At 41.3% G+C, this 12,155-nt stretch overlaps 1 protein-coding gene across 2 annotated transcripts in view; it reads right to left on the bottom strand.

The window, feature by feature from the left end:
• The window catches only part of LOC140482875 (apoptosis-stimulating of p53 protein 2-like), a 170,914-nt gene that overhangs the window by 72,637 nt on the left and 86,122 nt on the right, over positions 1-12,155 (bottom strand). For both annotated transcript variants that reach the window (XM_072580598.1, XM_072580597.1), the window contains exon 4: positions 10,259-10,335. In XM_072580598.1, coding sequence (XP_072436699.1) covers positions 10,259-10,335 — 77 coding nt within the window. The remainder of the gene's footprint in view (positions 1-10,258; positions 10,336-12,155) is intronic.

Raw genomic sequence — 12,155 nt, 5'->3', positions numbered from 1 at the left:
TGGTCAGCATGACTACATCACTGCGGCCCCATGATCCCAATTAAAGAACACTGTAAACAATATTACAAGGCACGAGGAAAAGACAAGTTGCCATCAAAATAATTATTCAAACTCAAGGAGGAGTAAGATACATTTCTCAGACCAAAAGACATCAAAAGATATGACAAGAAAGAAAGAACAGGGCACAGAGTTAAATGTTTAGCCATGATCATACTGAATGGCGGAGCAGGCTCAAAAGGACCAAATGGTCTACTCCTGCTGCTACATTTTTTGTTTGTATGTTGACGTCTTTTCAACCGAAACTTCCTTTGAAGTCGGCAGCCGATGTCCTTACTTTGCTGCAATATTTAGGCTAATGGTCACGTTATTTCACTGAATTTCTGAAGGAGATTAAAAATTGAAACGTCACAGGCAACAAGCAAGTAAAGATATTCGGTGAACAGAAGATATAAGAGTGAAATAATGGATGACCAAAACCCTAAGACAATGGAGCAATGTTTAAGAAAGTTAAAATGCATATATTACACTGCATAAAGGAACATGAACTTAGTTCCAACAAATACCTTTCTAAAGCATCATTGTAATAGGTCTATATAGGTGAGTGCTGATAGGTCTATATGGATCAGCGTTGCTAGATCTGGCTTGGAGTAATTGGGTAAATTAGTTACTTGTGGGTGGAACCAAGGGTGTGCTGATCACAATACAAGTAAAGGCTCAAGATTCCATTTTAAAATAAATTCATTTCAAAAACCATATTAACAGACTGGGGTCAGGCATACATTACGAAGGCAAGGAATCAGCTGGCTGAGGTAAAGTGGTGAGACAATCGATTTAGTGGATTGGAGTATCATGGACAACAAACAGATAAATCTGTGAACAAGGCAAAAAGGTACGTCATTCAGACCTTGCAGCCTGCTCCACTACTAAATAAGATCATAGCTGATCTGATTTTAACCTCATCTTGATATTCCTGTATACGCCTGATAGTTTTTCATTCCCTTGATGAACAAGGATTATTTTATCTCTGCCTTAAAATATTTCAAGAGTCTGCATCCAAAGCCTTCTCAGGATGGGAATTCTTAATAATTTTCAGAGAAAACCATTTTACTAATTTCGTCTTAAATGGATATCACTTTATTTTTAAAATCGATGAACCTGGTTCTAGGTTCTCCCACAAGAGGGAATGCTCTTCCCACATCCACCAGGTCAAGTGCCTTCAGGAACTTATATATTTCAGTTAAGACACTTCTGACTTTTGTAAATAAACATGGATAAGCCAAGAAGCCAAATAAAGTTTTGCGAGAGAACAAGGATAATAATGCAAACATTAGAATAAAAATAAACAAATTAAGAATGGGATAAGAGAAGACAAGACAAGTGAGGTCTGAAAATAAATAAGCTACAAAAAGTAAGGGTGTTTGAATTTATAAAAGTGCAGATTCGCAAGAACAACCAATTTAAGATCATCCGATGTGCCTGCAATTTTGTTCACTTATGTTAGCTTTAAGCTGCATGTATTAATACATAAGAGCTTGTTCTCTTCAAACAAAAAGATACCCAAGCACTGCATTTTTTTAGTTTCCAAATAAACAAAGGCATGAGGACTATTAGACTCTACTGCATTCCACATGGGAACATCTCAACCAATGCCCATTTAGCAACTATGAGCACTTCTTCTCATGCGGTCTAACTTGTTGTCCTCTAAAATTTGGGGTTTTTTGGTCTGTCCAGATTAGTGCAACATAAAACGCTTCAACATCTCTTTTGCTTCAGTAATACTTCAAAACAGATCTATTAAGAGTGAAGTCAAACCCAAAAATTGTCAATTTAAAGACAGTGACTAAAATATGGCAGCTCCAAGAGATCAATTGTGTTAGGGGATTCGGTAGTCTGAGGGACAGACAGATGTTTCTGTGGGCAGCAGAGAAAAATCAGAATGGTGTATTGTTTCCCTAGTGCCAGGATCAAGGATGTCTCAGAGAGGGCGCAGAGTGTTCTCATGGGGGAGAGGGGCCAGCAAGAGGTCATTGCCTACATTGGAACCAACGATACAGGAAGGGAAAAGGCTGAGATTCTGAAGGGAGATTACAGAGAGTTAGGCAGAAATTTAAAAAGGAGGTCCTCAAGGGTAGTAATATCTGGATTACTCCCAGTGCTATGAGCTAGTTAGCACAGGAATAGGAGGATTGAGCAGATGAATGCATGGCTGAGGAGCTGGTGTATGGGAAAAGGATTCACATTTTTGGATCATTGGAATCTCATTTGGGGTAGAAGTGACTTGTACAAGAAGGACAGATTGCACTTCAACTGGAAGGGAAATATGCTAGAACTGCTTGGGAGGATTGAAACGAGTAAGGTGGGGGGGGTGGGACCCAGGGAAAAAGTGAAGAAAGAGATCAATCTGAGACTGGGACAGTTGAGAACAGAAGTGAATCAAACAGTCAGAGCAGGCAGGAACAAGGTAGGACTAATAAATTAAACTGCATTTATTTCAATGCAAGGGGCCTAACAGGGAAGGCAGATGGACTCAGGGCATGGTTAGGAACATGGGACTGGGATATCATAGCAATTACGGAAACATGGCTCAGGGATGGGCAGGACTGGCAGCTTCATGTTCCAGGATACAAATGCTACAGAAAGGATAGAAAGGGAGGCAAGAGAGGAGGGGGAGTGGCATTTTTGATAAGGGATAGCATTACAGCTGTGCAGAGGGAGGATATTCCCAGAAATATATCCAGGGAAGTTATTTGGGTGGAACTGAGAAATAAGAAAGGGATGATCACCTTATTGGGATTGTACTGTAGACCTCCTAATAGTCAGAGGGAAATTGAGAAACAAACTTGTAAGGAGATCTCAGCTATCTGTAAGAATAATAGGGTATTATGGTAGGGGATTTTAACTTTCCAAACATCGACTGGGACTGCCATAGTGTTAAGGGTTAAGATGGAGAGGAATTTGTTCAGTGTGTACAAGACAATTTTCTGATTCAGTATGTGGATGTACCTACTAGAGTAGATGCAAAGCATGACCTACTCTTGGGAAATAAGGACAGATGACTGAGGTGTCAATGGGGGAGCACTTTGGGGCCAGCGACCATAATTCTATTTGATTTAAAATTGTGATGGAAAAGGATAGACCAGATCTAAAAGTTGAAGTTCTAAATTGGAGAAAGGCCAATTTTGACATATTAGGCAAGAACTTTCAAAAGCTGATTGGGGGCGGATGTCCACAAGTAAAGGGACGGCTGGAAAATGGGAAGTTTTTAGAAATGAAATAACAAGAATCCAGAGAAAGTATATTCCTGTCAGGGTGAAAGGGAAGGCTGGGAGGTATAGGGAATGCTGGATGACTAAAGAAATTTAGGGTTTGGTTGAGAAAAAGAAGGAAGCATATGTCAGGCATAGACAGGATAGATCGAGTGAATCCTTAGAAGAGGATAAAGGAAGTAGGGAGGGAAATCATGAAATACTTAAGAGGGAAATCGAGAGGGCAAAAAGGGGACAAGAGATAGCTTTGGCAAATAGAATTAAGGAGAATCCAAAGGGTTTTTGCAAATATATTAAGGACAAAAGGATAACTGGGGAGAGAATAGGGCCCCTCAAATATCAGCAAGGCGGACTTTGTGTGGAGCCACAGAAAATGGGGGAGATACTAAATTAATATTTTGCATCAGTATTTACCATGGAAAAGAATATGGAGGATATGGACTGGAGGGAAATAGACGGTGACATCTTGCAAAATGTCCAAATTACAGAGGAGGAAGTGCTGGATGCGTCAAAACGGTTAAAGGTGGATAAATCCCCAGGACTTGATCAGGTGTACCCAAGAACTCTGCGGGAAGCAAGAGAAGTGATTGCTGGGCCTCTTGCTGAGATAATTCTATCACCGATAGTTACAGGTGAGTTGCCAGAAGACTGGAGGTTGGCAAACGTGGTGCCACTGTTTAAGAAGGGCAGTAAAGACAAGCCAGGGAACTATAGACCGGTGAGCCTGACCTCAGTGGTGGGCAAGTTGTTGAAGGGAATCCTGAGAGACAGGATGGACATGTATTTGGAAAGGCAAGGACTGACTCGGGATAGTCAACATGGCTTTGTGAGTGGGAAATCATGTCTCACAAACTTGATTGAGGTTTTTGAAGAAGTAACAAAGAAGATTGAGGAGGACAGAGCAGTAGATGTGATCTATATGGACTTCAGTAAGGCGTTCAACAAGGTTCCCCATGGGAGACTGATTAGCAAGGTTCGATCTCATGGAATACAGGGAGAACTAGCCATTTGGATACAGAACTGGCTCAAAGGTAGAAGACAGAGGGTGGTGGTGGAGGGTTGTTTTTCAGACTGGAGGCCTGGGACCAGTGGAGTTCCACAACGATCAGTGCTGGGTCTTCTACTTTTTGTCATTTACATAAATGATTTGGATGCGAGCATAAGAGGTACAGTTAGTAAGTTTGCAGATGACACCAAAATTAGAGGTGTAGTGGACAGCGAAGAGGGTTACCTCAGATTACAACAAGATCTGGACCAGATGGGCCAATGGGCTGAGAAGTGGCAGATGGAGTTTAATTCAGATAAATACGAGGTGCTGCATTTTTGGAAAGCAAATCTTAGCAGGACTTATACACTTAATGATAAGGTCCTAGGGAGTGGTGCTGAACAAAGACTTTGGAGTACAGGTTTGTAGCTCCTTGAAAGTGGAGTCGCAGCTTGATAGGATAGTGAAGGCGGCGTTTAGTATGCTTTCCTTTATTGGTCAGAGTATTGAGTACAGGAGTTGGGAGGTCATGTTGCGGCTGTACAGGACATTGGTTCGGCCACTGTTGGAATATTGCGTGCAATTCTGGTCTCCTTCCTATTGGAAAGATGTTGTGAAACTTGAAAGGGTTCAGTAAAGATTTACAAGGATGTTGCCAGGATTGGAGGATTTGAACTATAGGGAGAGGCTGAACAGGCTGGGGCTGTTTTCCCTGGAGAGTCGGAGGCTGAAGGGGTGACCGTAAAGAGGTTTACAAAATTGTGAGGGGCATGGATAGGATAAATAGACAAAGTCTTTTCCCTGGGGTCAGGGAGTCCAGAACTAGAGGGCATAGGTTTAGGGTGACAGGGGAAAGATATAAAAAGACCTTCGGGGCAACTTTTTCACGCAGAGGGTGGTACGTGTATGGAATGAGCTGCCAGAGGAAGTGGTGGAGGCTGGTACAACTGCAACATTTAAGATGCATTTAGATGGGGATATGAATAGGAAGGGAATGGAGGAATATGGGCCGGGTGCTGGCAGGTGGGACTAGATTGGGTTGGGATATCTGGTCGTCGTGGACCAGTTGGACCAAAGGGTCTGTTTCCATGTTGTACATCTCTATGACTCTAATTATTCATATTACCTTGTGGTGGGAAGAACTGTAACAAAGTCTTTGAGGATGAAATTGTTAAATATCCGGATAGACAAAAGAGAAAGTAGCTTGCACTGATTTCAACAGACATATGTGCAGACCAAACTTCAGAATGGTGTGGAATAGATTGTGCAGTTTTGGGCTCCATAGCTCAGGAAGGATGTACTGGCCTTGTAGCGGGCTCAGAGGAGGTGCACGAGAATAGTCTCAGGAATGAAAAGCTTAACATATGAGGAACATTTGAGGATACATGATGGGAGTTTAGAAGGGGGGATCTAATTGAAAATTACACAATACTGAATGACCTGGACACAGTGCATGGTGGGAAGATGTTTTCACTGGTACAAGTGACTAGGACCCGAAGGCACAGCTTGAGAGTAAAGGGAAGACCTTTTAGAAAGGAGATAAGAGAAACTTTTTCAGTCAGAGTGGTGAATTATTGGTTATCACTGCCACAGAAAGCTGTGGAGGCCAAGTCACTGATTACATTTAAGGAGGAGATAGATAGCTTCTTGATTGTCAAGGGGATCAAGGGTTACAGGAAGAAAGCAGGGGAATGTTGTTGAGAAACTTATCAGCCATGATTGAATGGCAGAGCAGAGTCAATGGGCTGAATGGCCCAATTTCTGTTCCTATGTCTCGTGGTCTTATTGTCTAATTCTTTGAATGTAACGAGGCATAGCAGAAGTACAAAATATCGGAGATGTGGTGTGTATCGATCTTGGGCAAGTTTCTAACATGAAACCACATTCAAAAATGTTATGGTTTGAAAATATGGGAGAAAAGTTGGATTAAAATTTTGTTTGAATTCAGAAAACTGAGCAAGTGTTAAAATTATGTTTTCAGAGTTACTTGAGAAAGGTTGTGGTGCCCACATAAGGTTCACTTTTGTAGACTACCTCTGTTCACCATCAATAATTCAGGCATCAAAATAGATGGAATAGTACTTACATTTGCAAGGGGCTTAAAAGCAACGGAGTTATCTGTCACATAGGGGAAAAATAATTATACCCAAATCAAAATTTACAGACATCAAGATTGAAGTAGAAATATCAGTCACTGATACTAACATCAAATTCACTAATTTAAGTCACGACCAGAAAGCACTGTCTCAAATGCTTTTTTAAAACTTTTGTCACAGTACCATTTGTCTAATGCAAACATGCATTTGTTATTTTGTAATCCTAAACTGGCAACCAAAATACCACCATCAAAAGCTTATTTATTTAACTATTCTGACTGTCTTTACCTGATCCTTGTCTAATGTCAGCAAAACTAATTCTGAATGTTAATCTTGCAACTGACAATGCAAAAGGCCTCTTACATCCCACTCATAAGCTCTTTTAAATACAAATTCAATTTATACGATTGCATGACGTGGATAAATTTGCATGATGAATATTTCTTTGATAAACATCCCACTCAACAACCAATCCAGGTTTGTGTTCTTCCTTTTTAATGATCATTCCTGCATCACGTCAACCCATGTAACCTTCCTGGTAAAATGTGACAGAAAAAGTGGCAACTCAGTTGCTTGAATCTTCTGAACTTTAGCAAAAATAATGGACTGCTCTTACATTAATAAATTTCCTTGACTCAACAAGAGTATTGGCGTGTGGGTGTGTATGTGCATGCGGTTTGCAGGAGGACGGGGTGAGCCTGAAAGGTCAGGAGTGCAAGTGGATGAGGTAGACGAGGTATAGGTGAGTCACTGGGCAGTTCAGTTTACCTGAGTCAACTCAATGGTGTTCTCAAATTTGGTTGGGCAGGTTACTGGGTTCCAGGATTGAATGGAATGCCCAATAACATGTTATCCTGATGTTAGCTTTGAACGTGTAACCACCCAAGCAAGACTGTGTTATCCAAATTTTGACTTTGACTCAGAGTCACGGGTACCTACAAAGGGGTCCAGGACCCAGGGGAAACTTGTCAAGCAATTCCCATTGATGTCAGCATGTCAGGTCGCTCCCAAAGAGACATCTTCTCTGTACATCTTCAAGCATACACAAAGACTTTGATAACTCAGCGACTTGGAACATTTTGGTTATTTCACAATAATTCATTTATTTTTGATTTGGAGGTGCTGGTGTTGGACTGGAGTGTACAAAGTTAAAAATCACACGACACCAGGTTATAGTCCAAAAGGTTTATTTGGAAGCACTAGCTTTTGGAGTGTTCCTCCTTCATCAGGTGACAACTGGAGCAGTGCTCCGTCAGCTGGTGCTTCCAAATAAACCTTTTGGACGATGATCTGTTTTTGTGCCGTTTTTAACTTTATTTATTTTTAATTCATTTATGGGATGAGGGCATTGCTGGCTAGGCCAGCATTTATTGTCCATTCCTAATTGTCCAAAGGGCAGTTCAGAGTCAACCACATGGCTGTGGGTCTGAAGGACATTAGTCAACTAGGTGGGTTTTTCCAAGAATCGACCATGGACTTTTGGTCATTAGATACTTAATTGCAGATTTTATTTTTTTAATTGAATTCAAATCCTACCATCTGCCACAGTGGGATTTAAACCTGAGTCTCTGGATTAATAGTCTAGCGATAATACCACTAAGCCATTGCCTTCCCTATGAAGCCGAAAACAATGAACAGGGTAACATTAGAATCAAGCAAATCCAGTCAAAGAACATCAACACAATTAACATTGTCATCGAATAAAACATGAAGATTCCATGCAACGCCATGACCATGCAGCAACCTGAAGGCCATGTACAAAGGTGCACATGTAACTTTGCAAAAAGAAGTTTAAGTTGCTGCATTCTTCAATAAATTATGCATGCATTCCAAAAAGGGGAAATTTTCATCCAAATTATATTTGCAAATGGTCTCTGAAATTCATGGCACCACTAAGAATTAATCGGCTTTCAGTTCCATACTTCATCAAATAGAATCTATAAAAAAGGTAATTTTCAGATGCTGATTGGAATACGAATACCAGTTTAATTCAATGGAGGTGAGGGCAGGGAGAAGGTGAGTAAGGGAGAAAATGAGGAAGGGAGATAGCTGAAATGGATCAGACAAAGACAATGACGTGAAAAGGACAAAGGAGAAAATTGTATTTCTGCACTGACTAGAGAGATGCGCAGGTACAAAACATTTTTCGTGGGGAAATTGAAAAGATCGCATGGGCTGAAGAACAATAAATACACACCATGGTGGTACCAATGTGGACTAACACGTATACTATGTTCCAGCCTTCAATTTTTACGGACATACTCACACAGGACTGAATTTGTTTTTATAAGGAACAAAGCTTATAAAACTAACATTTAAACATGAAAATTATGCTGGCGTAATACCTACAACTTAAACTGTCAAACGCTCCCCTTCAATCATTCACATCCACACAGCTTCCAGCAAATATGGAATTTTTTTTGGTATGTTGAACCATGCCAGTAAGCAGAACACTGACAAAATTAATTCATTTTCCATGTGAGGACTGCAGATGCTGGAGATTAGAGCCAAGAGTGTGGTGCTGGAAAAGCACAGCAGGTCAAGCGACATCTGAGGAGCAGGAAAATCGATGTATTGGGCATAAGCCCTTGACCAGGAAGGAGGCTGGGAGTCTGTGGGGTGGAGAGATAAATGGGAGGGGGTTGGGGCTGGGGGAAAGGTAGATGAAAGTGCAACAGGTCAAAGCGTAGGGTGAAGCAGATTGGTGGGAATGAAGATGGACAGTCGGGACAGGTCATGAAGATGGTGCTGAGCTGGAAGGTTCGAACTGGGTACAGTGGGGAAGAGTTGGGGGGAGGAGAGAGAAATGAGGAGGCTGGTGAAATCCACATTGATGCCATGGGTTTGGAGGCTCCCGATATGGAAGATGAGGTGGTCTTCCTCCAGGCATTGGGTGGTAAGGGAGTGGGGATGGTGGAGGCCCAAGACCTGCACATTCTCGACGGAGTGGGAAGTGGAGTTGAAGTGATTGGCCCTGGGGTGGTGGGGTTGGTTGGTGCGGGTGTCCTGGAGATATTCTCGGAAGTACTCGGAGTCGGCATCCTGTCTCCCCAATGTAGAGGAGACCGCATCGGAAGCAATGAATTCAGTAAATGACATGTGTGGAAGTGCAAATTAAACTTTGATGGATGTGGAAAGCTCCTTTGGGCCTTCGGTGGAGGTGAGGTTTGTGGGGTGGGGTGGGGGTGGAAAGAGTGTGGGTGCTTCAGTCCCACTCCCCCCCCTCATTTATCTTTCTACCTTCGTGGCTCCCAGCTTCATTCCTGATGAACGGCTTACACCCAAAACATTGACTTTCCTGCTCCTCGGATGCTGCCTGACCTGTTATGCTTTTCCAGCACGACAATCTTGACATTTTCCATGTGAATCTAGTGCATGAGGAAATTTAATGTTGTTGTTTGTCTCCATCCTAACACTGCACTTCACAAGCTCACAGATCCTTCACAGTCTTCTCAAAGAAGATGCTCGAAAAACCCAATGAAACAAGAAGAAAATTTAAACTTCACTGCAGGATTTGCAACAACAAACTTATTCCTATTTATATGACCTCACCATTTTAGCTTCATGTAGAAACAACAAATATAATTACTGCTTTTAAATAGGGGTACTTAATCTGGAATCAGATCCATTGATGAGTTAATCGGTTTTGATAGCAACAACAAATTTTTTTTCCCCTAGGTGTATTTAGAAAAATCACTTCACCACCAGTATGGGAATAATGCATTATTACCACTTTAATAATGTCAGGACACCACTGTAAGTGACCAGCACTGATTTTTCTACATAATTTATAGACAAGTAACCTCTAGCACCATGGCTGAAACAGAAAAATCTGGAAAAGATTGTGAATCATAATACCAAAAAAAACCAAATATTAAACCTTACAAAAATGAACAATTCACTCTACTTACACCATTTTCCATCTGTCTATCCATAGTACCCTGGGCTCGGTTTCTCTTCAGCGTTGGATCTTGGAGTCTCAGACAGCCTGCGAGCGCGAGAAATAGTTGTTTTAAAATAAATATAGTTACATTGAATAACCAAACTCATTGTGTTCAGCAGCTGTGATTTCTGACTCCACCCAGAAACAATTGTTTGGCAGATACAAAGTGCCGTCATTGCACAACATTTTGTTCCCAGTGAAATCTACCCAGATCTGGGTGAAGGTAGGGAATTGCACTGAAAGTGAAATATCAAAATTCACAGCAAACAGAAAAAAAGATAAACCTTCATTTATTCTCTTGTGGGAAATGGGCATTGCTAGCTGGCTTTTGCCCGAAACGTCGATTTCGAAGCTCCTTGGATGCTGCCTGAACTGCTGTGCTCTTCCAGCACCACTAATCCAGAATCCAGGCCTGTAATTATTGTCTGCCTCTAGTTGAGAAGGTGATGTGAACTGCATTCTGAACCCCTCGAGTACAAATTTATTCCAAATCAGTTCCAACGAATCTAGTTCCGTCGCAAGCTACCTGCCTTCACCCACATCTCCAATCTTACGCAGCCAGAAGTACTGAATGGATGTTTATTTTTCTTTCAAAAAATATCTTTCTATACCCAACAATCACTAGAGCGGTTTGGTTTTGTATAGCTTTGGCACATTGAGATCAAACATTAGAGTTTGACTATCATGACAGTCCCAACAACCCAAAGGCATTTCTCACTGAAGCAATGTATTATTTACATATATTTGGTGTACCAGAAGATCTGATAATGGGGCCCTACTGTAATTTGGTTCAAAGACTTTACTTGGTAGCTTTTCCTTTGAGGCTTTTCCTTTAAGTAAGGAACGCCTTGGGCTTGTTTTGTTCTTCATACTTAAAGACTATACAGAATCAAAGTGCTTCAGCTACTATGTTTGTATAAAAAAAGAATAAAGTACATTTTGAAATTAAAGAAACATAAAACCCTCAAAAGGAAAGACCAGCTCGTGAATATTCTCAACAGCCCTCAAAATCACCACCAAACACCAGCCTTCAAACAAAAAAAAAGTGTTGGACTAACTGCACGAAACAAAATTGACAACCTTTGACAGAAGTGACTCAGAAGTAGCCAAACCACTATTTAAGCTGATCCAATAGAACATTAATCAATAAAGGACGGCATGGTGGCTCAGTGGTTAGCACTGCAGCCTCAAAGCACCAGGATCCCAGGTTTGATTCCAGCCTCTGGTGCCTGTCTGTGTGGAGTTTGCACGTTCTCCCCGTGTCTGCGTGGGTTTCGTCTGGGTGCTCTGGTTTCCTCCCATAGTCCAAAGATGTGTAGGTCAGGTGAATTGGCCATGATAAATTGCCCATAGCGTTAGGTGCATTAGTCAGAGGGAAATAGATCTGGGTGGGTTACTCTTCGGAGGGTCAGTGTGGACTGGTTGGGCCAAAGGGCCTGATTCCACACTGTAGGGAATCTAATCTCGAAGGAGGAATACTGGTCTGGTACATCCCACCAGCAGCATGACTCCTCCAGCTAATAACAAGTATTATTCACCTATTCCTAATAAGAAATCCAATACAAGAAACTACCGTGCTCCAATATAATTTACTCAATAATGCGCTCACCAATAATCAGTTGGATTTCACCAGTTCCACATGGCACAGCCTCTTTTTGGCTGTGATCTAATCATGAATTAATCAAGAGCAAAGCACAATAGCAGCATTGGAATTGGAGAAATGGATTTAATTTACATCTTTGTTTAGCTGAAACCCAAATACAAAAAAATGTATACATGAAGTAGCTTAACAAGAGGCTACTCTCTGAAGTAAAATATAACAGTGAAACATCTAACAAAATTAGCAAAACAGCAAATCTTCAAAG

Source organism: Chiloscyllium punctatum, chromosome 11 (assembly GCF_047496795.1).
Source record: "Chiloscyllium punctatum isolate Juve2018m chromosome 11, sChiPun1.3, whole genome shotgun sequence".
NCBI classification, from domain to species: domain Eukaryota; kingdom Metazoa; phylum Chordata; class Chondrichthyes; order Orectolobiformes; family Hemiscylliidae; genus Chiloscyllium; species Chiloscyllium punctatum.
The sequence above is the reverse complement of the archived record's forward strand: the minus strand, read 5'-3'. Positions and strand labels throughout refer to the sequence as shown.